We start from the raw sequence: 26,792 nt of genomic DNA, 5'->3' as shown, positions 1-26,792 counted from the left end.
GTTTCCCCTCCCCCACACTGAGCATCTACTGCTAATGAGGCCAAAGTCCTGTGAAAACAATGTGGCCCTTTAACAGAAAAAGATGCGCTCTGCTCGGCAGCAGAATTTCAAAGTGAATGAATTAGTGGAGCAGAAGTGGCATATTTAATCACTGCCTGCTGTCTGGGATGGAAATGAACAATGTCTCTGTGGATCTCCCTTCCCTCCCTGCATATGTGTTGATAAATAGTGTAAAACCAAGCTCTGTGACTCTGTTAAATGACAAACGGGTTATTATTGTTAACTATATATATATATATATATATCACAAAGTTGTTTTTTATGATATTGAAATAAAATAAAAATGAATGAAAATATAAATACTAGATGAAAAACAAAACAAAATCAGAAATTCCGCCATGACAACTAAAAGTATAAGTAATGAGTACTACTTAAATAAAAAAATATTTATTAATAATAAAATAAAAGCACACTAAAACTACTTAAATGTACAAAAAAGCTACTTTAAAATATTAATAAAAATACATAAATACTACAAAATTCTAAAACCTAACATTGACAGTCAAAGTGATTATTACTTCTTCAGTAGTTTTATTCATCTATATGTATATAAATCCCCAACTGCTAATATATCTGTTGTTTTAATACAACATAAAGTGAATTGAGTGTGACTGTTTTTCTACTATAAAACCCTGTGATATGCCCTTGTGTCTAAGTAATATATTTTTCTCAGTGTCTGTTCATAGTTGCAGACACTCTCCAATATAACGTAGGTCCCACAGGTCTCATTCTGATTCTATCAAAACTATTGGGACCTGAATTTTATTTTTGTACATATTTCTGTACCAGTCATAGATAGCGGTGTGAGGTAAACCTCAAGAAGCAACACAAAAATATGATACAAAAGTTAGTATGATTTATCATGATTGGAAAGATATCATGACACTGTGGTATTTTTTATAAATAAAAAACGAATTTCATGTGTGTGGTTGTTAATATCTTTGAATACCTTTGATTGCCATGTTCAGATTTCTAAGGTAACTGTAGATATTTCATGATACTAGCACTGAATTGTAATTAAAATAAAATACATACACAGTACACTACCATTCAAAAGCTTGGGGGTCAGTACAATGTTAAAATAAATCAATAAATCAATATTCTGTAAAAAATAGCAATATTATTACCTATTATTAAAATTATCTTTTTTAATCAGTTGCAAAATGTAATTTATTCCTGTGACGTAAAGCTGAATTTTCAGCATCATTACAACGTCATCAGTGTCACGTGATCCGTCAGAAGCTCAAGAAACATTTATTTTTATTTTACAATACTGAAAACTGTTTTGCTTCTTTTCTTCAGCATTTTTTTTAAGAACAATCAGTAAAGTATACGAATTAATCCACTTCAAAATTATGGTAGTTGATCAGTATTTATACTTTTGTTAAGGTTGCTAACTTCGCTCTGCACGTGAGTCCACCAGACATGCTTCAGAAACATCATGAGGTTCTTGAAACTCTACTATATTTGTCCTGCAGATAGATCAACAGTCACACTGCTGTTGGACTTTAGTCTCGGTTATATCAATCGGACATGGTTAGCGTTACATAAATTCGCGAAAGAGGGAGCGCTTGTGTCTGTCTGTTTCTACAGATATGGAGACACAGTGTTTACAGGACTTTCGGGACTTATGCACTTTTGAGAGTTTTAAGGGTTTCTGGCACTATTATGGTTACGGCGTTGATCAACGAGAACTGATCGATCGGGAATTTCAACGGATTAAAGGTAAAAGGAGGTCCTCAGACTCGTTCATGTTCAGTAACTTGTCAATATTTGCTTACTTTCACGCTTTAACATCATACGAATATTTGTTTGTTTAATAAATAACCGATTTTGTGTCAGACAAAAAAAAACTTCTAACTTTTCTAAACTTCTAACTTTTCCAGCGGTTGAGACTGTGGGCCTGTAATGCTGCAATGTTTACTTTCGCTTTAGAGATTGTCATTGGGTTGGAATGAATGCAGCGCCCTCTGTTGATCTCAGTCTGAATTACAGATAGAGCGGTAGACACTGATGGGTTCCTCTTTCTCTTTTTAAGGCGTTACATACCTTGATCATGCAGGGACAACGCTATTTCCTGAATCTCAGATTAAAGGATTTTATGATGATATATCTAGGAATGTTTATGGTGAGTTACTTCATATGCGTTGTTGAATGCACCAGATGATATCATGATATCAATATCATAATTTGCTTTAGATCATAACAAACTTTCCTTTGTCAGGGAATCCTCACAGTCATAATCCCAGCAGTAGACTGACACACGACACTGTGGAAAGTGTCCGATACAGGTAAGCACCTTTACACCATCTGAACCTTCAGTGAGTCATAGCATAGAAATATTTGTTACAATTATATAGGATACAATTAAAATTATATATATATATATATATATATATATATATATATATATATATATATATATATATATATATATATATATATATACACACACACACACACACACACACACACACACACACACACACACCATCCACCATTTTAAATGAGTCATAGCATAGAAATATGTATTCAAATTATACAGTTATATACATTTATAATAGAAATAGGAAACACTCTCTCACAGACAAATTAAATCTAAAATATTTTTGATAATAAAAAAAAAAACAATAAAAATAGTCAACTTTAAAACTTTACCAAAATTTTTTAACTAATTAAGTTAGAACTAAATAACTTAAAATAGTCTACTAAAATTAAGAAATTACAGCAAAAATTTTTTTTTTATAAAAGCATACTAAATATATATAAACAAAAATGGCAATAAAAATATAAACTAAAATTTGAATGAAACGGAATATACAAAAATAAAATCTATTTAAAATATGAATAAATCGTGTAGTAGTAATAAAATAATACTAAAACAACATTGCAAGAGAGAATCAAAACATAAACAGAGGGAACAAAATGATTTTAAACACTTACAGAGAAAGCCTGAATTGAGAATTTAGCAGTAGTAATATTTTAAGCAGTGTTATAAGTTGTATACTAAAATGTTGTTCAAGATCTGATGATAAGATACAGGTATGTTATAAGATGTAGTTCAAAAGATAAGCTAGCTCTTTGTTTTGAACCCCTGCAGGATACTGGAACATTTTAATACATGTCCTGAAGAGTACTCAGTGATTTTCACATCAGGATGTACTGCAGCACTGAAATTAGTGGCTGACACTTTCCCCTGGAAGGCTGAATCAGATGAGGGGCCAGGAAGTCAGTTCTGCTACCTCACTGACAACCACACCTCTGTGATGGGCATCCGCGGTGTGACCGCACTCCAGGGAGTTGGCACCGTTTCTGTTCTGCCTCACGAAGTGGAGAGAAGAGCGAGAAAACCCCCCACCCAGACAAATGGAGAGGAGTGCGCTGCACCTCATCTTTTCTGTTATCCTGCCCAGAGCAACTTCTCAGGCAGAAAGTATCCTCTGAGCTATGTGAAGGGAATTCAATCTCAGCAGCTCTATCCAGCATGCGAGCACCGCGGTCGATGGTTTGTTCTCCTGGACGCTGCCTGCTTTGTAAGCTGCTCACCTCTGGATCTAAGCCAATATCCCGCTGATTTTGTGCCAGTATCTTTCTACAAAATGTTCGGCTTCCCGACTGGACTCGGAGCCTTGCTGGTGAGGAATGAGGCTGCTGAGGTCTTGAGAAAAACTTACTTTGGAGGAGGTACAGCAGCGGCGTATCTTGTGACAGAGAACTATTTTGTACCGAAGCCAAATGTAGTCAGCAGGTAGGATGTTACAGGAAGAATCCGACTTTAATTGTTGGCATAGTTGAGGCTACCTGTCATAAATTGTTTAACGCATAATTGCTTTTTCCACAACTTTATCAGGTTTGAAGATGGCACAATCTCCTTCCTTGACATCATTTCTCTCCATCATGGCTTTGAAACACTCCAAAAACTTACAGGTTGAGAGGTTTTTGGTTTACGTCTTGAACATGGTTGTTATTCACATTGTCATGACTTGCATTGAAAGTGGATGTTTTTGGTTTTCAGGCAGTATGCTGAACATTCAGCTTCACACGTTTGGATTAGCTCGCTACACCTTCAGTGTCCTCTCGTGTCTGTGTCATAGCAATGGAAAACCTGTGGCACAGATCTACTGTGATAATGACTTTCAGAATATTGCTGAACAGGGTGCGATCCTCAACTTTAACCTGCTGGACTGTCGTGGACGAACAGTAGGGTATTCTCAGGTCAGTCAGGAATTGACATTTTAAACCGTTATAAATTAATATTGCAGACACAAAATAGGTCCAAATTGAGAGTCTAAAATTGAAGAAGTTGAAAATGTTCATTACTTTATGTCTGTGTTATTGCTATTTGTTTGTTTTTGACAGGTGGACAAAATGGCCAGTCTGTTCAATATTCATATTCGCACAGGCTGTTTCTGCAACACAGGGGCCTGCCAGCATTATCTGGCCATCAGCAACCAAAACCTGAAGAGTAATCTGCATGTAAGTGGATTCTCACCAATACTAACCTTGATGTTTGCTAGAAAGACAGATGGAAAGATGGATGGACAGAAAGACGGATAGATAGATAGATAGATAGATAGATAGATAGATAGATAGATAGATAGATAGATAGATAGATAGATAGATAGATAGATAGATAGATAGATAGATGGATATAGACGGACGGATAGATAGATAGATAGATAGATAGATAGATAGATAGATAGATAGATAGATAGATAGATAGATAGATAGATAGATAGATAGATAGATAGATAGATAGATATAGACGGACGGACGGATAGATAGACAGACAGACAGACGGAGGGACGGATAGAAAGATAGATAGATAGATAGATAGATAGATAGATAGATAGATAGATAGATAGATAGATATAGACGGACGGATAGATAGATAGATAGATAGATAGATAGATAGATAGATATAGACGGACAGATAGATAGATAGATAGATAGACAGATGGAGGGACGGATAGATAGATAGATAGATATAGACGGACGGATAGATAGATAGATAGATAGACAGACGGAGGGACGGATAGATAGATAGATAGATAGATAGATAGATAGATAGATAGATAGATAGATAGATAGATAGATAGATAGATAGATAGATAGATAGATAGATAGATGGAGGGACGGATAGATAGATAGATAGATAGATAGATAGATAGATAGATAGATAGACGGATGGATAGATAGACAGACATACGGAGGGACGGACAGATAGACAGATAGATATAGATGGACGGATAGATAGATAGATAGATAGATAGATAGATAGATAGATAGATAGATAGATAGATAGATAGATATAGACGGACGGATAGATAGATAGATAGATAGATAGATAGATAGATAGATAGATAGATAGATAGATAGATAGATAGATAGATAGATAGAAACAGACAGACGGATAGATAGATGGATGGATGGATGAATGGATGGAAGCATAGATAGATAGATAGATAGATAGATAGATAGAGACAGACGGAGGGACGGATAGATAGATAGATAGATAGATAGAGACAGACGGAGGGAAGGATAGATAGATAGAAACAGAAAGACAGACGGATAGAGAGATGGATGGATGGATGAATGGATGGAAATAGATAGATAGATAGATAGATAGATAGATAGATAGATAGATAGATAGATAGATAGATAGATAGATAGATAGATAGATAGATAGATAGAAATTGAAAGAAAGCAATAACAGGATTTTTGAAATAATTGTTAATAAATGGTTCCTTTCAAGGCCGGTCACATCTGTGGAGACAACATTGATCTGATTGAGGGACGTCCCACAGGATCCATCCGTGTCTCTTTTGGATACTCGTCTAGCTTTGAGGACTGTCAGAACTTTCTTCGGTTTGTTGTGAACTGTTTTGTGGACAAACCTCTCATTTTGGACCAAAAGAGACTAACCAAGCTCAAGTCAGCTGAACCGATGGAGTCAGCAGCATCTTATGACCTAGCATCAATACCAAATGGCCAACTAGGGCATCAGGATGGGCAAACTATCACCCCTTCACCTGGGAGAATAGCACCATCTGAAGACACTGTCTCAAAACAAGAAAAGAACAATGGCAGTTGCCATACACTAACCAATCTCTTCATCTATCCTGTCAAATCATGCGCATCAGTTGAGGTAGAGAAAGCTGTTTTGTTATCCTTCTGTGTTGACAATGAAAGCAGGTTGATGATATCAGTTTTCATGACAAGTGCTCTGCTTTTGTTATTGGCCTAACAGGTGACAGAGTGGCCACTGGGACCCCAGGGTTTGTTGTATGACCGTTTGTGGATGGTTGTGAATGAGAATGGAGTTTGTCTGAGCCAGAAAAGAGAGCCAAAGCTGTGTCTCATCCATCCTATCATCTGTCTGGCTTCTAACACACTGCAGCTGCAAGTCTCAGGTCAGAGCACATCGATGCACATCACTACAGCTTTTTAAAAGCAGCGACTGCAGACATCTCATGAGATACGGTGATTTATGTAAATAAAATACTCTTTTTAATAGGCAACAGTTTTAGTAGAAAAGCCTTAAGCCTTGTTAAGTGGTAAAGTGATTATATAAGATGAAACCATGCACCTTTTTTATGTGGAAAAAGACACAAACACATTATTATTTTACAAGAGTAATGCGCAAAAAACTGAGCTTTGTATTTCGTTTTGTTCATGTCTGTCATTATGTGGTTAAAGTTAAGATTTTTTATTATATTTATTCTTTAGTAATGTATTCTAATCTATTCAATGATAAGCTAAAATAATGTATTCTCTCCTGTCTCAGGCATGGAGCCAGTCACTGTACCCTTGGAGACCAGTCTAATGAGTTCAGATCTAAGAACATCCCAGAGCAAAGTTTGTGGTGACAGGTATGAAGATAAAACACAAGCCCAGCAAAAAAATAATATATATATACACACTGAACAAAATTGTAAACGCAACACTTTTGTTTTTGCCCCCATTTTTCATGAGCTGGATTCATATTTAAGACTTTTTCTATGTACACAAGAGGCCTATTTCTCTCCAATATTGTTCACAAATCTGTCTAAATCTGTGTTCGTGAGCACTTATAAAATGTGCAGTTTTATCACACAGCACAATGCCACAGGTGTGGCAAGTTTTAAGGGAGCGTGCGATTGGCATGCTGACTGCAGGAATGTCCACCAGAGCTGTTGCTGTGAACTGAATGTTCATTTCTCTACAATAAGCTGTCTCCAAAGGTGTTTCAGAGAATTTGGCAGTACATCCAACAGGCCTCACAACCGCAGACCACATGCAACCACACCAGCCCAGGACCTGCGTGCAACACATGGTGGTCACAACAGATACTGACTGGTTTTTGGACCCCCCCGGACCCCCCAATACAGTAAAAATGTACATATTACAGTGGCCTTTTATTGTGCAATAATCAAGCTGTCAGCATCTTGATATGCCACACCTGTGATGTGGTTGGATTATCTCGGCAAAGGAGAAGTGCTCACTAAAACAGATTTAGATGGATTTGTGAACAATATTTGAGAGAAATAGGCCTTTTGTGTACATAGGAAAATGGGGGCAAAAATAAAAGTGTTGCATTTATAACTTCGTCCAGTGTATATCATTGCAATATCCAATACATTTGGTGAGCTTAACATTTATAAACACTTTCATGCATTGAACCTTATCTTCAATGGTTTTGTGGCTTAATATAAATATCGTTATGGCTTCATAAGAATCTGTCTTTGGTGTAGGGTACAGACGGTGGATTGTGGAGAGGAAGTTTCAGCCTGGCTTTCTGAGGTTCTGGGAAAACCTTGTCGTCTTTTAAGGCAGAGACCTGAATTTCTGCGTGATATGAAATTTGGACCAGAAAAAGGTCAAATACAGCATTTGGATTAATTGTTTGTTTTATTTACTGTTGTTGTTGTTGTTGTTGTTTTTATATTGTAGTAGTTTATATGTAACATTTTAAATGAATATTAGCATTAGTTTCGCTGTATTATTTATAGACGGTGTTAAAATAAACATTAATAATATTAGTTGAGACCAAATGATCATAGCTGTCCTATTCACATTAATTATATAGCTCAACTCTTGCATTGTATGTCAATTATTTCATTTGTTTCTATATGGCCCTATAATGAGAAGCAATTAACCTTAATGATGTCTTCCTGTCCAGCAGAGAATTTCGGTCCCACTGCTCTCTCTCTGGTGAATGAGGCTCAGTTTCTTCTTATTAACAAAGCCAGCGTGTCTCTTCTGCAAGAGCACATTGCCAACAGGTATAGCCATGCCAGCAACAAATGAACAAAACACTACCTTCTTCTTCAAGAAAGTGCTTTTTATTTAGTAGTAAAACATTTGAAGATACCCAAATGGGATTATCAATAAGATGCATATTAGATAACTCTTGTCTTGTTTAAATTCAGAAATCTGCTTACATAAAGTACTTCTTTATTTCGCAATGTTTTTGTCATATTTGGCATGTTTAAGGCAGGATAGTGAGAATGAGGGAACATGGCATGACATGGAGAAGCTCATTCAGCGTTTCAGGGCAAACCTGGTCATCTCGGGACAGGAGGCGTTTGCAGAAGACGACTGGTCTCACTTGACAGTAGGAGACACACAGTTTCAGGTCAGAGGAAACAGCTGTCACATCATAATCAGCCGGAATTAAACCTGATGTTCAGGTCTTTTATTGTTTTGTTTTTTTTGTTTAAGGTGATTGGGAGATGTGGCCGCTGTCAGATGATTGGAGTTGATCAGAAATCAGCCACTAGAACCCAGGAGCCCCTTCGGTCTCTTTCTGAATGCAGAAGTGGAAAGGTCTGAAAAACAGAACTCCTTATTCGTGTTCTCTTTCTTTGAAGAAATGACATTTCCAATATTTGAATTCTAAATGATATAACTTCTCTTTTCTCCTCTGCTCTTTGCTCTTAGGTGACTTTTGGTGTTTATTTGGCCCACCAGTCAGCAAGGAACACCACTGCTGTCCCCGTCTTATCTGTTGGGGCCCGTGTTATTCCACGAATATCAGAATCTACAGATAAACCTTAGAATTGTTTTGTAATTTGATTTTTAAACTTAAGTCACATTTCAGTTAAGTTGATGTATTTTATGTGATATATTTGTACTAGAAATATGTAAATGTAAATATTTAATACACTTTGAACAGACTTCTTTGTATATTCATTATGAAATATGACATTTTTGTGTCTTGAAAACATACTATTCAGCTATAGGAGCCAGAAAAATTTCCAGATTTCAAAAAATATAGCTACTGTGAAATCAGATTATGTTAGACTTGCATCATGGCTGTGGTTACTTGAGGAAGTGCACATTTTCTTCTACAGAACGTTTCCTCAATATAATTATCATGCAATCTCCTTGCAGAGGATGTAGCAATGATTGGATATTTAGAATAGGCCTAAGAAGGATGTTGTCTGTCAAATTTGGGTAATTATTTGAACTAATTAATCAACACCATAGGATACATGTAGGAAGTATACCATCGTGAAAGTATGTTTAACCAAGAGTGTAATCAGTCTTACATTACAGGCTAAAAAAAAAAAGCTTCTTAAACTAGGATGACTGTGAGATAAAGTGTTATTGTTAGTGCTGATCAAGACCATCAGACCATCAAATTACAATAAATTAATACCAACATCAGAAATGTAAGTTTAATCAATTAGAACAACGTTTATAAGCATTGGCTATCTATAAAATAGACCTTTTTTAAATGAACAAAACCAAAAGTATAACAAAATGGCATTAAAATTGTACTCAACATATTACAGGTGCTTTGACACAAAATGAAAAATAGAGAATTATGTATGTGTGTATAATACTACCTATAAACACAAAACCACCTTATCAAGGAGTACAAAATATAATTAATAATTAACAATTAAATAAAACAAAATTACAGATTTTTTTATCCTTATTTTTTGACAGAGCTTTGTACCAGACGGTGGAGACTTAATAATAATGTAATTTTATATTAATAATATAATAATAAAATAAAAATAATAATATTTAATATAATACTTATTAATATGTATCTAGTATTTCTCGGTACAAGAGCTGCAAAATCTGTATAGTGCGCTTTCAACATTAAATTGATCACTTACGATCACGCTTGCAGCAGAGTGTCTTCCTAAATACTGTAAACACACGTCATACATACGTCATTCGGACGCTCAGATGGGCGTGGCGTGACTGACGTTGGAACGCGGTGTTCCGCTTGGGCAAACTTCCATATTTAGACCCACCCAGTCTTTTGTGATATTGTCACATAAACGCGGTATGAATACATATTTAAAAAACAACAACAACAAGAGAAAAAAGACAAAGAAAACGGAGATTTACACTGAACCTTAAAACGACTACAACGCATTCCATACAGCTGCTCTTTTTAACTGTATAGTTACTGCACACTAGGTTAGGTCATATATTATAAAAACTTATGGAAAGATTACAATAATCATTCCTTGATTACCAAACAACGCGAGTCATGGTGTACGAAAGACTCACATGTTTTGTATTGAGTCAAAGATTGTTTGTGACACAGTCATGGAAAGAGCCCCGCCCACCTCATTAAATATTACGCTGCGTGTCTCACGTCGAGGACAGAACATAGGAAGTGACAGGCTGCTACTTAAACTGTAAGTAACTAATACTCTTTTACACTATAAATACCCTCTGTTTAATGGTTTACACTATTAAAATAGTAATACAGATGTTGAGTGCGCTGCGACGTATACGTTTATGCGCTTTCTGCTCTGTAACTTAATTCCTGCAAGAACACGACTGGGTTATTTTAAGCCTTCTTACAGCTAGCATTTTAAGAGATCCACCCATAATGTTATGCGTTAAATAAGCATTGTACTTCTGTCGGTGATCTTCAATTTGCACGTTTAAGGATCCATCACCGTTCAGACCTGTGGTATAATAAGGTTTTATTGGTAGATGTGACTGAACATTTAGTTTTATATACATTTGTTGCAGATAAAACACGAATAGTTACTGTTTCGTGAGATAATATGGAGGTTTGGGTATATTTGTTGATACCAATGCATGTAGTATGAAGTATAAGATGTTCTTTTATATTAAGTAAATAGTTTTACATTATATTATAAGCTATTTTGTACAAAACACTATATTATGCAAATGTAAAGTTAACTAGCCAGTATATTGAACTGTACATTTCTGTTTACATAATATGGTGTTTTGCATAATATTATATTGTGTTCTCTCTCTCTCTCTCTCTCTCTCTCTCTCTCTCTCTCTCTCTCTCTCTCTCTCTCTCTCTCTCTCTATATATATATATATATATATATATATATATATATATACATTTTTCCACATTAATAATTGATAGACTCTTTGGATTATTGGCTTTATTTAAGACCCCTGCTTTATAGAAAGTAAAACTTCTACAGTCAAAAAGAGTGGACAGATGGCTTTGTGCAAGGCCTGTTGAGAAACTGACTGGTGGATGGAACTGTTTTGACATGCCAATGTAGGACCTTCACATTCTTAAAAACAAAATTGACCTAATAAAAGTCCTTTCTTCTGCCCTGAGCAAAGCGTGATTATATACAGTAGGCCCACCTGAACTATAAGTTTGTAAAGTTTGACTGTTTAGATAGCATCATACGTTGAGGTGTTGTGTTTTATTATCAAAAGAGTTCATCTCTAAAAGCCTGTGGATATTTCCCCTTCCTCTACACAGTTATAATGTGTTTTATGGCAGGTGAGGTGCTATGGCAAACCAATCCCACACTAAGTAAAGGTGATAAGACTGCATGCACAGTGTATTTTACTTTCAAATACTTCAGTATTAGTTTCCATGACCACATACAGAGACCATGAACACAGATACATGAACACAGGCTAAAAATATATATAGCTTTTTATTTATGTTCACAAAGTATGGACATCACTGTGGAGGCAATGCATCAAGGGTCAATAAGAAATATTATAAAAACCCTGTTTTTTTTATACAGTATCTTATCCGCTCCTGCACTTCTGCACTGCCTAAATAATCAGTTATTTAGCATAGGCAAAAGAGCATGATACTTCCTACTATAGAGCTCCATATTGGCCACCAGCTGTTCTGTCCATCTGTTGTTGATCGGGGGGATTGGGATCAGGGGGGTTTGTAGGAAAAGGGGCAGAGTTCAAGCAGATCTATCACTGGAGAATTCTGCCATTCGTCACCAGATAGAAGTCTTTTGTTTCACTGGAAGATCCCGGCATGACAATAAAATATAAAAATATGTACTTTGAAAATGGTTTTTGTGTTTAAAAAAAACTTTCACTTGTGGCGTCTACAAAAGCATATACCATCATTTAGAAACCTCAGAGCTCAAGGTAGGTCATTCTTACATTAGTTTAATGTGTTAACCCATGTTAAAAAAAAATGTACTTAAAGTACTCAAGTTTACTACAAGTGGTGACTAAATACATTTTTAAATACAGAGATAGTATTATATAAAAAAGTGCATTTTAGTTCATATTCATGGTGTCCCAAAATATCACAGTCACGTACACTTAGTTGAACTTAAAGTTATCTTAAGCAGTACTGAAGAGTATATTCAGTACAAAAATAGAGCACTTTAAGTACACCATGGAATTTTGTTTTCTTTAAACCTGGTGTTACGTGCTAGCTTTATTTTCTTTTAAAGTCTAGGGGAACTAGGCATAGCAGTAACAAAGTTTTGGAGAGAGAGAGAAAGAGCACAGGTCCTTCTTATCTCTAGTCCCAGTAACACATCCCAAAACTAGTAAACTTAGAAAAAGTATTTATTGAATCTAAAGAAAAAGGATAAGAGGAAACAGACTTCAGGAGGGGGCAAAGGCCAACAAAACAAACAAAAAAGGTTTCTAACTCAGTTTTAACCATAACTTACCTAAACATTGAAACAAAGAGTAAATAAATAACAAATAAATTTCCCTTTCTCCCTAACTACCCATAACCAGGAGAAAAGCAGATTCAAACAAAAATGGCACCCACCTCCCTACAGGTTTCCTTAAAAGAAAACCTCAAGTTCTAAACAAAACCATAAATCTCAAACTATATCTACAATTGCCCCAATAGTTAACAGATTTCCACAACATAAGATGACGCTATCTGGAACAAGGAGAAAAGAAGTCCATGTGGCAAGTTGGCATCTGCAATCCTTTCTCTCTCCCGTTGTTGTGAGATGGTGCTGCTGGCTTTATATGCTGACATTCTCCCGACTGCAGCCAATCAATGGAGCTGAGGTTAATGGGCAGCAAATCAACGACAGGTGATCCCAATCACCAGCATGAGCATGGTGGCAGTAGACATGAGGAGAAACAAAAACAGACCACAAAGCACATTAAATGATTACAAATAAAATAAGTCTTAGGACGCAACACTGGGAACGGGAGTTTTACTTCCTGAACATGACTGTAGTTTGCTGTAGCAGCTGTCTTGAATTTGTTTTATGTAATGTGTTTCCATGGTTTGTACCAGATTGGAACTATTTAGCGAGACACTAAACTGCTGTTTATGGTTGGTTAAAAAAAAAGAGGGCTTGATTTTGAGAGCATAGCCACTACTTTCCATTCAGAGTTTATGTTTAGATACATTTCAAAGGAAAGGGTGAGAAGTCTGAGCAGTCAGAATGCAGTCTGTTCCCTGTCAGAAAAAAATCACTGAGAGAATTAGGCGATAGATAGATAGATAGATAGATAGGAAGATTGGCAGGTTTTTCTTTTAAACACAAATAAATGCAAATTGTGTGTATATGAAAGTGAAAGAAACTTTACTTAGCAAAACATCGTCTCACTCTCAACATCTCAAATCAGGTGTTAAACACAGCAGCAAGGTGTCAGTTTTGACTTTTGTCACCAATCTAAACTGAAAGTAAATGAGTGATGCTTTTCTATAAAAGAACATGCTTGCAAACCTATTTGAAAAAATCTACCCACGGACGACTTCATTAAAACTAAATCAACTCACAATATCAGTATACTGACCATTCACAAATCTGTGATGATTTATCAAATGCTTTTTATGCATGAACTACATAAATATAGTCTAGTGGTGTGTTTAGATGTACAGCTGTCTCTGCTCTCTGGGGGTCATTCAAGCAGCCCAAGAGCTACAACTCTTATCCTTCAAAAAATAGAGTACTACAGACAAGACATATTTTTATAGGCCCACCCAGAATTGGATTTTGGATTATTGCAGAAAATAAGCTTTGTGACCAACAGAAGTTTATGAATCTTGCGCATCTTGTTCATCAAGATAACCTTCACAAATGAACTCGACATTTATAAAGCCTAGGAGCAAAAGCTAAAGTTATAAACCAGTTTGCAAGACTACAACATCACCATCACTAAGCTTTCAACAACGCTTTCAATCTTTAGGTGGAAAGATTGAGTACATTAAGTATAATATATTTTTTTACATTTCTGATCTGCAATCCAGGCTTGTGAAGGCTTACTTAATACACAATTTTGCTAATTACAACCCATTTTTTTCAATTTCAGGCACGACAATGAGCTATCCAGGCTATCCTCCCCAACCCGGCTACCCTCCTCAGGCCGGTGGATATCCACCCCAAGCAGGGGGGTACCCTCCTGCTGCAGGAGGTTACCCCCCTCAGCCTGGGATGTACCCCCCGCAGGCAGGTGGATACCCTCCCCAACCTGGAGCTTACCCGCCCCAGCCAGGTGCCTATCCTGGCCAGCCAGGGCCTTATCCTCCTGTGCCTTCAGGTGAGCCACTGTATCTGGTGGATGATTTCCATATGTGTCTTACATCATACTCTAGTCTTTGAAGTTTGTATTTGAACTGGTTATGAAGGTTTTATTTTAAACATAAATTCAGTGGACAAACCAACTTTCAGAGGTCACATGGATTGCATTAATGAAAAACACAAATGAATATTCTGTTGGAAAGAAACAGTTGATTTGTTGACTATTTGGTCACACATTTTCCATAATCTGGTTGCTTTAGCTATTTTGCCAAACCAAAATATGCATTTTTTGGTGTGTATACATGCTAACACATTTGACCTCGCTATGTTTTGTTTATTCATTCAGTTGTTCCAAACTCTGAGGCTTTGTTCCCACTTCTTCCCAATCTGATTTGGTTTTCAGATCTGATCTTTAGCACTGTCTGTCCACACTGTCAGTTTGCTAGTAATGAAATCTGATCTGTTCTGACAGGGAAGCAGATATCCAGTGTATCTACATCAGTTTCGCTTGTAGTTATATAAGTGTCAACTTAGACATCTTCTCGTCCAAAAACCGTCAGTGTGGTAATTTAGCTTCTGTTCATGTCTATCATGATCTTACTGCAGTGCTGAACTCTTAGGCACATGAGAGAACATAGACACCAGAGGTACTGTACACACATTGGTGAAGTGCATTGAAAACAGCTTGACACGTTCACTCATTCACTATGTACTGTTTATTTATTCATGCTTTCACTAGTTTTTATTTATGCCATTTTACATGTTTTACATGTGGCAAATAAATGTTCAAATACTTGATATAGTCAATTGCTAAAATAATTATTAAAGGTATCATAACACCGGATAAAGCAAAACTGCAAACAGGTCAACTCCCCGGTCTATTCCATTCTCAACTAACCAAATATACAAGTTATTAGATTTAAAAATATAGGAAACACGCAACAGAAAGAGCTTAATAATTAATGTGCAATGTCAGTGCAATTTTACCTGCCACTTTTTATTACCATAACAAAACCTGCTGCTCTGGATTCAGCAGGGTGTTTCTGTTTTGTCTTATCACATCAAAACTGGATGAGAACTGAAATGTTTTTTTATTATTAATATAGAAGAGGATGCAGGGCCCTTGGGATTCTGCACACAACAATAATCAAAAGTTGATGTCTAGATTATTATTAGCCTGTCATTTGATACACAGTGTGTCCTGATTTCCCCTATACACGCTGTGTTTTGAAGTCAACACCAAATGATGCTCTCAGCCCAATTTATTTCTGTAATCTGACATGTGAGATAAGATAATCAACAAGAGCACAGAAGTATTTGTCTGGATTGTGAAAAATAGGCCAGAAGGGTTAAGATATGTTATATAGCAGAATGGAGATTATATACCAGGTGACTGGAAGAGAGCAATGAAAAGAATCTGAGACTGAAAAGAAAAGCCATTTTCACAGGCAGAACATGTTATTTCATTTTTTTGTCTCTTTGGAATAACATGCAGCAGTGAATCATGCACTACAAGACCAGGGATATGTTTTAATGACGTAAATAGGGTTGGTTTTGCTTCATTTCAACTGTGAAGTGCACTGATATTGTTCAGTCATAATTAGTGTTGGGCTTTTAGGTTTTTGTTTTTGTGTTTGCTCATATTAAATGCATGTATTTGCAGGAGGTTGGGGTGCTCCCGGTGCTCCTATTGGCCTGGATAATTTGCCGAATCCTGGATTCAACGCCTCAAGTCTCCCAGGAATGGTAAGTTCTATAATAAAATGTATTTCTTGATCAAAAATGACACTGGTCTCCTTCCTCAATAGATGCAGGTAATTTGATTCCAGTCAGCATGAAATGCACAACCTTGGCTTAAACTGCATCAGATTCAGATCATTCCTTTATCAGCTTTGTACCAAACTGTGCTCTTGTGACTGTGATATCGATCCCTTATAATTTACCTGTCATCAGAATGTGAAGAAACATCAGAGGAAATGTGAACAAGTGTGGATCCATTGAGCTGCTGCAGCTAGGACACTGTTTCATGCAAAGTATTCAGTGATGTACAAAAAAAGCATACACGTTAGGTATAATTAGCTAAATATATTACACAAATACTAAGACAAAACCTCAAAGCACCAGTAAGAACACAGTGATGATTTAGTTCCATAGAGATGCATTAATAAGAAATATCATTAGGAAGAGGAATACTAAATGAATGTGTTTGAAGAGGTTTCTCTCCTAGGTATCCTTGTGAAAAAGAAACGCACTATGCATAATTTAAAATAATAATAATAGTATATCATTTCAAAGACTATACTTAAGTGCAAACTGACAGTAATGTTTTAAAAAATTTACCTGCTTGCTAATTACAATTAAATGATATGTACCACTTAAGTAGGGCTTACGTACATTGTTTTTGAAATATGGTTAAAGTGTACTGCCAAATATATTCACATGCATTTATGGTTTACTTATATAAACTTAAATATACTGTACCTTAAAGTCATTTCTATTGAAACTTTAATGTGATGTGTATATGTATGTATATATGATGTAAACAGGGTTATATTGATTTTTGTTTAACTGTGAAGTGCACTGATATTGTTCAGTCATAATTAGTGTGGGGCTTTTATGTTTTTGTGTTTGCTCATATTAAATGCCTGTATTTGGAGGCGGTTGGGGTAATATATTATTTATTTAAAAAAATAAATATTTTTGATTATCATACATTTGTTAAAGATAAAGTTGCAATTTAGTTTTTAAAATATATTAAATGAGTTAAATGTAATATTTATCTCTCTCTCTCTCTATATATATATCAAATAGGGCATTTTCTGTGTTCAAATTTGACATTTATGCTGCCCTCGACTACATAAATGTGCCCAAAAGTTTAAGAAACTCCAGTAGACTGTCAAAATCATCAGTTGAGCAGCTTGCTTTCTGGTGATTTTTGTGTTTATGTCAGCCATAAAAAAAAAAAAAAACCCACATTGGTTGACCCCTACTTTTCATGGAAATATTTTTCCAGTGTGATGCTTTAGCTTGTATAAAAGGACTGGTTTCATTAGTCCTCCACAGTACTTCTGCATTTAGGGGTCAGCAAGGGAAAATGTGTGCATGTGGAAACTCTTTGAGTGTTACAGACAGTGCCTCTGTGACATCCGTGTGCAATATGATGCGAGTAGCTTAAGTCAACAGAAACGTTTTAGTGCAAAGCCACACTGTCTAAACAAACCTCTCCATGAATGCACACTTGTTCACCGTCCTCCTTATCTCCCTGTCCTGGCCTTAATCATCTCTTTGTCCTTCAGTATCGTAATTTCATGTTTATATATGTTACATTTCCTGCAAAGTCTGCTCCACTGTCCTAACTGTCATGCTCGCTGTCATGCTTTTTGCTTTTTTCGCCCTCTCAAAATTTTCCATTGCAGGCAAATCAGTTCGCCGCCAATAGTGGATTTACCCCAAATCCATCCATGTTCTCTCAAGTGCCTGGTGGTTATCCTGGCCCCCAACCTGGGGGACCACCAGCCCCCTCCCCTAACCAGTCCTATGGCATGTACCCTCAGCCAGGAGGAGGTATGCCCCAAGGTCCGGGAATGGGATACCCTGGAGGCCAAACCCCGGGTCAGCAGATGCCGGGCTACCCAAATGCCCTAGGACCCACTCCGTCCATGCCTAGCTATCCCAACGCACCCTCACCCAATCCGTCCATGCCCGCATACGGAGGAGGTTATGGAGGAGGTGCACCTGCCGTTCCAGCTATCAATGTAATTAGCTCTTAAGTATTTTTTTGTGTAATTTATTGCAGTATACAGGGTTTCTAAGGGTCTTAAAAGGTCTTTAAAAGTCTTAATTCATCTTTCCACAGATTAAGTCTTAAAAAAGGCCTTAAATTGGAGCAGAAAGTCTGGTATTCAGTGTTGCATACACTGCAAAGAATGAATATCTTCCCAAAAAGTATTTTTGTTGTTTTCCAGTACAAGTATACTAATATCAAGATACTTTACTTGAGGTGTAAAATGAAGATAGTTTAAAAGTTTTCAGAGAAAATGAACAATATGATTAATAATGATTTTATGCTCAAAACAACAACAAATATGATGAACCAATGATGGATGAAAACTTATTTACCCTTTGAATTAAGTTAGATTTTTCTTGTTCTTTTATTAATGTGTTTTAGTCTATATGTAACCCTGGAGCTGGGGTGTATTTGTAGCAATAGCCAAAAATACAGTGTATGTGTCAAAATTATGATTTTCTTTTTATGCCAAAAATCATTAGGATATTAAGTAAAGTTCCTACCATAAATATATCAAAACTTAATTTTTAATTAGTAATATGCATTGCTAAGAATTAATTTGGACAACTTTAAATGAGATTTTCTCAGTATTCTGATTTATTTTTTGCACCCTCAGATTGCAGATATTAAAAATAGTTGTATCCCGGTCAAATATTGTTCTGTCCTAACAAACCACACATCAATGGAAAGATTATTTATTCAGCTTTCATGTGATGTATATATCTTAATTTCTTAAAATTGACTCTTAAAGCTGCAGTCGGTAACTCGCGTCTGGCGGAAGAACATTGTGTGGCGGATAAATACAACAAAATAAAATGATACGACTGGCATAAAAACTGTGACCTTCACGTGACCAAGATGTAACAGAGAATCCAGCCTTTTTTTTTTCAAAGGAAAAGATCGTTATGGCTCAGTGCACTTCTATCTGTGATTTGTTTTGCAAATAACAAAAGTCAGCGCAGTGCTGTGCCACAGATTTGTTTTGTGTTGAAAATGTAAAAATAAGTGTTTATATTCTGACTGTTTTAGTCTGGTTGGGGTCGGCAACGCTGCAGAGTATCACAGTACCTGTGTGGATCGCCATAGATGTAAACAGAGAGAAGTAGCTCCGGCTACAATGTTCTTCCACCAGACGCGAGCGCCAAAAGTTACCGACTGCAGCTTTAAGACTGGTTTTGTGGTCCAGGGTCACATACAAGATATTTGCTTATTCTAGTTAAGCTACGGAGAACATATTGATGTATCGTGTTCTCGTCAATTTAGTCTGTAAATGGTCTTTAAAATGTCTTATATTTACCTTCATAAAGCCTGAGTATATATTTGAGTCCTAACTTTTTTTTATGTTGTATAGCGTGGGTTCAGAGGGACCATTCAGGACTTCCCTGGAGCTGATCCTCTAAAAGATGCAGAAGTCCTCAGGAAGGCCATGAAGGGCTTTGGTTAGTTACTGTTCAAGCTCATTTTCCACTAACTCTATTTCTTGGAAAGCTATGTCACTTATTCTGCCTCTGCCTCTTTAAATACTGAGAGCTTTTTTTTTTTTGACTGACATGAAAAACAATAAGAGCCTGTTAGAAAATGACTTCTGTGTTTACTGTATATGCAGCTGCATAACAGGCTGCTAATATGCATGAACATGTTTCAACAGGCACTGATGAACAAGCCATCATTAATTTACTCGGAAGTCGCTCCAACAGACAGCGTGTTCCACTCTTGGTGTCGTTCAAGACTGCGTATGGAAAGGTAATGGAGATTGATCAGACTGAGACCAGGTTTTATTTTATCGGCTAATAATTTTTCTTAAAAGCTGTGAACCATGATGTGCTACATGCTATATTAAAATAAAACCTATTACATAGTCAGAGGCTGGTGGTGTTAGTGGGAGCAAACGGTCTCATTCTAGACAGCATTTGATTGGACAAATATTTGTGTGCCCCTGAGTACAAGGTTAGACATCAATATTGTGGTCCGTTTTACCACAGGAGGAAGACTAAAAGATAAATATGCTAAGCTAATTCCATTAATACTTAGCATATAGACCAGAATACAGAAAAAAAACGAAATGCAGAAAAGTTCAGATTTTGTTATGGGTTAAGAAAAGCATCATTAATCATTCTCATGTGACCCAATGTTTACAGGATTTGATTAAGGACCTGAAGTCTGAGCTTTCAGGAAACTTTGAGAAACTGGTGCTGGCCATGTTGAAGACTCCAGCTCAGTTTGATGCATATGAGCTCAAAGAGGCCATCAAGGTTTGTGAAAATACTTTATTAATAGAATGAATACAAATGAAGCATTACAAATGTTTAAATATTTAATCAAACATTGTGCAAATTAGCACTCTCACATGGATACCTGACGCAATAAAAAAAAATATATATATTATATATATATATATATATATATATATATATATATATATATATATATATATATATATATATATATATATATATATATATATATATATATATAATACATATATATATATATATATATATATATATATATATATATATATATATATATATTTATTTATTATGTATGTATGTGTGCGTGTGTGTGTGGATTTATGGATTTATAGTTATAGCTTAGTTATACAGTATTTATATATCATTTAAAAGTTGTGTCAGTAATTAATGAATCAAATTAATGATTTTATTCAGCAAGATTGTTATATTGTTACAGTTTTGTTTATATCAAATAAACGTTGTTCTTTTGAACTTTCTATTCATCAAAGAATCCTGAATTTCTTTTTTTATCAGTTTCCAGAAAACTATTGTAAGCAGTACAACTGCTTTCAAAATATTACATAAGAAAATATTTCTTGAGCAGCAAATCAGCATATTAGAGTGATTTCTGAAGGATCATGTGACTGGAGTAATGATGCTGAAAATTCACAAAAAAAATTTTTATTACAATATAAAGAAAAAAATTATATTGAAAAAAACTATTTTAAATGCTAAAAATATTTCATAGTGAGTGAACTGTTCCTTTTTATAGGTCACAGATAACAGAATATTTGATGAGATTTTTTGATATGCCTTTAACACAAATGTAATCTGCTGATTATTTCACAGGGAGCAGGGACAGATGAGGCCTGTCTGATTGAAATCTTGGCCTCTCGCTCTAACGCAGAGATCCGAGAGATCAATCAAATCTTCAAAGCCGGTGCGTACTCGAGTCATATCACTTAATTCCTTCCCTCTGCAATTACAGATCTGATTACTTCCCAATCAAGCATTTGTCATGCACGGTTAATCTAAAGCTCGACAGTAAAGCGCGGTGAGTTGTGATGCATAACGCTCAGTGTTTCTGTTTTAGAAAACAAGAAATCACTGGAGGACTCCATCCGTGGAGACACCTCTGGACATTTCCAAAGACTTCTGGTCTCTCTTGCTCAGGTACACAGAAGATGTGAATGTTATGATGTGAAACGTTCATATTTTGAAGGGTCAAAAACTTTGTAAATGACAGAAACGTGAAAGTCAGATCCGTATTTCTGCCTGTTATTGTCTCAAAGGGGAACCGTGATGAGAGGGAGAATGTGGACATATCATTAGCCAAACAGGATGCTCAGGTAATCATTGAAATCTTTCTAAAAATACGTGTTTGGCATTCTTTGAAGAGTCTCTATTATGCTCTATTTGTGTTCTGCTGCAGGCTCTCTATCAAGCGGGGGAAAATAAACTCGGCACAGATGAGTCTAAGTTCAATGCCATCCTGTGTGCTCGGAGCAAAGCTCACCTCAGAGCAGGTACTGTACGTCACGGCTCTTTGGCTGGAAGGATAGTATTCTGTTATCAAGTCAAAGTCCCTTTTAGATATGTCTTTCAGATAGCGCCTCCTCCAGGCTGCTTGTTTCCTTCTAGGTAGAAGTAATGCTAGTAAAGCTCATATCTACTTGAATAGGGAAATCCCTTGATCTCCAAACCTGTTTGTCAAGAATACTGTACTTTGACATATATTGAAAGAGAAATAATCATGTTGTATTATACATTCTCTGCTTCTTAAACTAAATTCAGGGAAAAGTACTGCATTTTTCAGGCTGGCCTAGCTAAAGAGTAAACAAAGGCGAAATATCACAAAAGAAGGTGATTGGCTTTTCCATTCCCCCACTACTATATTGAGCATAGTGACTATCATTTGTGTACAACAAATGATCCATGCTCCTGTTCTGTCTGAGAATCTAGAGTCTAATGATTTTTGAGTGCTCCACATAAGATACGTATAAAAATGCTCGAAAACTAGCAAGTTTTGCCATTTGGTCCATTATGGGGAGGCCAAAAATGCAGTTTTGGGTATGGCATTGCAGTTAACACCTCGTCGAGGCTGAGAATTATGACTCATAACTGGACACTTGAATTCACCTCTGAATCAACCTACTTATTATGTCATTTCCTGTTTTTCTATAGGACACAGTTTTCTTTTGTCTAATTGCACGATATAATTATATCTTTACCATATCTACTGTGACTATTTATTTGATTGAACATCCAAAATGAAAGACTCAGATTAAAAAGTTCAAAATAAGATGCAATAAAAACGGAATATTGTGAAATATAATTACAATTTGAAAAGACCTGTTTTCTGTTTTAATATATTTTAAAATGTTATTCATTCCTGTGATCACAAAGCTGAATTTTCAGCATCATTACTCTAGTCTTCAGTGTCACATGATCCTTCAGAAATCATTCTAATATTCTGATTTGCTGCTCAAAAAGCTATTTCTAATTAAACTATTTGTAGCATTTCTACAGGTTTCTTTGATAAATGGAATGTTCAACGGGACATAAAAAAAGGAGAAAAAAAGAAATAATTTATAAGAAATGTCTTTACTCTCATTTTGACCCATTTAATGCATCCTTGCAGAATTAAAGTGTTATTTTATTTATTATTATTATTTTATATACTGTGTCTGTATTTATATGTGTGTGTGTGTGTGTGTGTGTGTGTACTTGTTTTTCTATTCTGGTGGGGACTTAAACCTGAATAAACACAGACTCATGGGGACTCGTGTCACGGTGGGGACCTAAATTGAGGTCCCCATGGGTAAACAAGCTAATAAATTACACAGAATTAAGTTTCTTGAAAATCTAAAAATGCAGAAAGTTTCCTGTGAGGGTTAGGTTTAGGGGTAGTGTTGGTGTAGGGCGATAGAAAATACGGTCTGTACAGTATAAAAACCATTACGCCTATGGAGAGTCCCCACAAGGATAGCTGACCAGACGTGTGTGTGTGTGTGTGTGTGTGTGTGTGTGTATGTATATATATATATATATATATATATATATATATATATATATATATATATAAACAGTGATTCCAAAGTGTGTTTTACACAATGTTTTTGAAACCATAAGCTAGTGGCAATTTGGATTTGTTTTGTAATTAAAACTATTGATTGCTTTAAAGTTCATTAGTGTGCTCATTAACAGCTAGTTGATTGAGATTTCAGGAGCGACTATTTTAAGACATGCTGTGTTTTGGTGTTGACAGTGTTTCAAGAGTATCAGCACATGTGCGGCAGAGACATTGAGAAGAGCATCGAGAGGGAGATGTCTGGAGATCTGGAGAGCGGCATGCTGGCTGTCGGTGAGCTGTCCGATCTGCCATCTAGAACCGTTTCATCAAATCTAATCATTAAACACTCATAATTGTATTTCTTAACTTGCTCTCCATCCTGCCGGCCCCTTTAAGGGTAAAGCTGTTATAGGGTAAATATGCGGTAATATATTTTCATAACACATAATGTAGCTGACATCTGTGCTTGCTGTGTCATAGTGCATGACTTCCTTTCATAATGAGGTGTGTTTAGTGTGTTATTTCGGTTTGCTGTTATGAACAGTCAGATTTTCCCTTTTAAATGACTTTCACTTTCAGATGAATGCCTGGTCTGTCTTCATTCTGTTATATTTTTCCATTGAAGTTTCAAGATTCGTCTTGCTTGTGTGACTGAACACGGTTTGTTAGCTGCAGGGTGATTTGCGCATGGTGAGTCCGAACATGTTTTTCTGTATGCAGTGAAATGCATCAAGAACACACCGGCCTACTTTGCTGAGAGACTCTACAAGGCCATGAAGGTGAGAATAATTCTTCTGTGCTGACTAAAGAGTAACAGAGAAGGCACATTTAGGATTAATTACAAACAAAGCCATGGTTAACAGCATTTTAAGTCATTTTATTGTATAGCATTGGATCTCAAACTGTGTACACAAAGTGCCCCCAGGTGGTATGTCTGAAGAATGTCTTGTTTATCATAGTAAAAATATGGTTTTATATTATTGTCTTTATATATTTATTTATTTTATTAAAAACTTTTTTTTTTTACATTAAAATACAGTTGTTTTGAATTGGTATTTTAAAATTAATACATATGTGTGTTATAAAAATATTTTTCAATAATATAAAATTTATATATATATATATATATATATATATATATATATATATATATATATATATATATATATATATATATATATATATATATAATATTTTTTATAAATATTAGGTATATTTAAAAAATATAGATAAATATTTTATAAAATACATTATTTTGTAATAAAAGTTTGAGATATGTATATATATATATATATATATATATATATATATATATATATATATATATATATATATAAAATTTTAATTATTATATATAGTTTTAATAGAAAAATAGTAATTTGTCAAGGACTCATCTGCATAGCCTATTCTTAATTTGTAAAATTCATGGAAATATTAATAATGAATACCAATTTTTGTACTTATGCTCAGTTCAGAAATATTTACATCAATATAAAATAGAATGTATTTAAATTAGACTGCAGTAACTTATGAACTGTAATATTATGATATTAATATTAATATGGAATAGTGTAACTCACAGTCCTTATGTACTCTAAAAGAGTTAATTTACTCAGTGCTGAAGTAATTTAAAGGAACACAAGTTACTGGAGTTAAAGTAAGTAGTTGGCCTGAGAGTTTGGAGAACCACTCTAATGTATAAGATCACATGCATCAAAGTTTCAAATCCCAATCAAATCCGCAGGGAGCAGGAACCAAGGATCGCACTTTGATTCGCATCATGGTGACCCGCTCTGAGGTGGACATGCTGGACATTCGTCAGGAATACATCAAGAAGTATGGGAAATCTCTATACACAGCCATATCTGTGAGTACCAGTGTAACCACCCCTCAAACTATGCTTTACGTTTTAGAGAAATGAAAATTACAGCACTGTAATAATAATGGTAATCAAAGTCATCTGCATCTACAGGGAGACACTTCAGGGGATTATAAGAAACTACTGCTGAAGCTCTGCGGTGGAAGTGATTAGAGGATACAGATGACATGAAGCCACACCACGATTTCTACACGATTTCTAATTTGCACTCTTACATACTTGCATGTTTTACCGTACTCAATGCAAATGCACTTGTGTGCATATATGCTGCACGTTACATTTAATGCTCTTTCATTCATATATTTTTATTTAGAGAGTAGCCAACTATATCTTATGTGCCTTCTACACTCAAAGCAGTGGCTTAGTGAATTATTGTATGCTATTGGATGTATGCGTTTCCACCAAGTATACTTTGTTTGCAAATTGATTTAAGAAAATTCTGCATCAAGTACTGCACACAGGATATGAATGCCAAAATCGTTTTTTAAACATTTATGTATTTAAAGTAATATTCAAGGAGAATGTGCCATAAATGTAATGCATAATACAATCAGTTATTTTTTTAAAAACTATGCACACTTCTTTTGTTTTAACCATTATGATTGTTGGCCTTCTCTTTATTGAGGCAAAAAAAAGTGGTAATGATGGTGTTGTCTTTGTGTTTCTTATTTGTTTACTCTGTACAGAGCCAAACACTCATATGAAATGCTAAGTAAATCCTGCCTGAAAGAGATAATGACTCGAGCGTTCAACTTGAATTAAGTTGGTATTTCTTCAGTCGCCCGTGAGGTATTATCAGTGCTGACTTCTGCAGCTAATTCAGCTGTGACCTCAAAACACCCTGATAAATATTAATAACATTCATATTATTCCTTCTAGATCAGGCATGACTCGCGGTCAAACAGCATTACAATCTACAGAATAAAGATAGGAGACTTCTCATCTAAAGTGACTTTACCAAAGCAAAAATAATAATAATCAGATTCAGAATTAGACATCTAAAAATTAACATAAGACATCAGGAGCACATTATCAAAAGAAAAGA

General features: G+C 35.4%; 2 protein-coding genes across 3 annotated transcripts; both read left to right on the top strand.

Annotated features, from left to right (window-relative positions):
• Positions 1-1,309: 1,309 nt before the first annotated feature.
• mocos (molybdenum cofactor sulfurase) lies at positions 1,310-9,237 on the top strand. Of its 2 annotated transcripts, none has more exons than XM_026224346.1 (15): positions 1,310-1,785; positions 2,099-2,188; positions 2,285-2,351; positions 3,161-3,808; positions 3,911-3,987; positions 4,076-4,275; positions 4,420-4,536; positions 5,816-6,208; positions 6,311-6,473; positions 6,848-6,932; positions 7,794-7,918; positions 8,225-8,324; positions 8,536-8,677; positions 8,764-8,868; positions 8,983-9,237. In XM_026224346.1, exons 1-15 carry the CDS (start codon positions 1,656-1,658, stop codon positions 9,097-9,099), a joined length of 2,559 nt encoding a protein of 852 aa, XP_026080131.1. In that variant the 5' UTR covers positions 1,310-1,655; the 3' UTR covers positions 9,100-9,237. The 2 variants fall into 2 exon arrangements, with proteins under 2 accessions (XP_026080131.1, XP_026080130.1); XM_026224345.1 differs by having other exon boundaries at positions 8,222-8,324.
• A 1,322-nt stretch (positions 9,238-10,559) lies between these two features.
• Positions 10,560-26,480, top strand: LOC113057182 (annexin A11-like). The gene is made up of 15 exons (XM_026224347.1): positions 10,560-10,706; positions 14,569-14,796; positions 16,441-16,523; positions 18,194-18,532; positions 19,916-20,003; positions 20,213-20,307; positions 20,703-20,816; positions 21,645-21,735; positions 21,889-21,968; positions 22,088-22,144; positions 22,228-22,321; positions 24,064-24,159; positions 24,589-24,647; positions 25,613-25,735; positions 25,841-26,480. The coding sequence occupies exons 2-15, from the start codon at positions 14,577-14,579 to the stop codon at positions 25,898-25,900; spliced, it is 1,599 nt and encodes a 532-aa protein (XP_026080132.1). The 5' UTR covers positions 10,560-10,706; positions 14,569-14,576; the 3' UTR covers positions 25,901-26,480.
• Positions 26,481-26,792: the final 312 nt, after the last annotated feature.

Source organism: Carassius auratus, chromosome 38 (genome assembly GCF_003368295.1).
Source record: "Carassius auratus strain Wakin chromosome 38, ASM336829v1, whole genome shotgun sequence".
NCBI classification, from domain to species: domain Eukaryota; kingdom Metazoa; phylum Chordata; class Actinopteri; order Cypriniformes; family Cyprinidae; genus Carassius; species Carassius auratus.
This window is presented reverse-complemented; position numbering and strand designations above follow the sequence as displayed.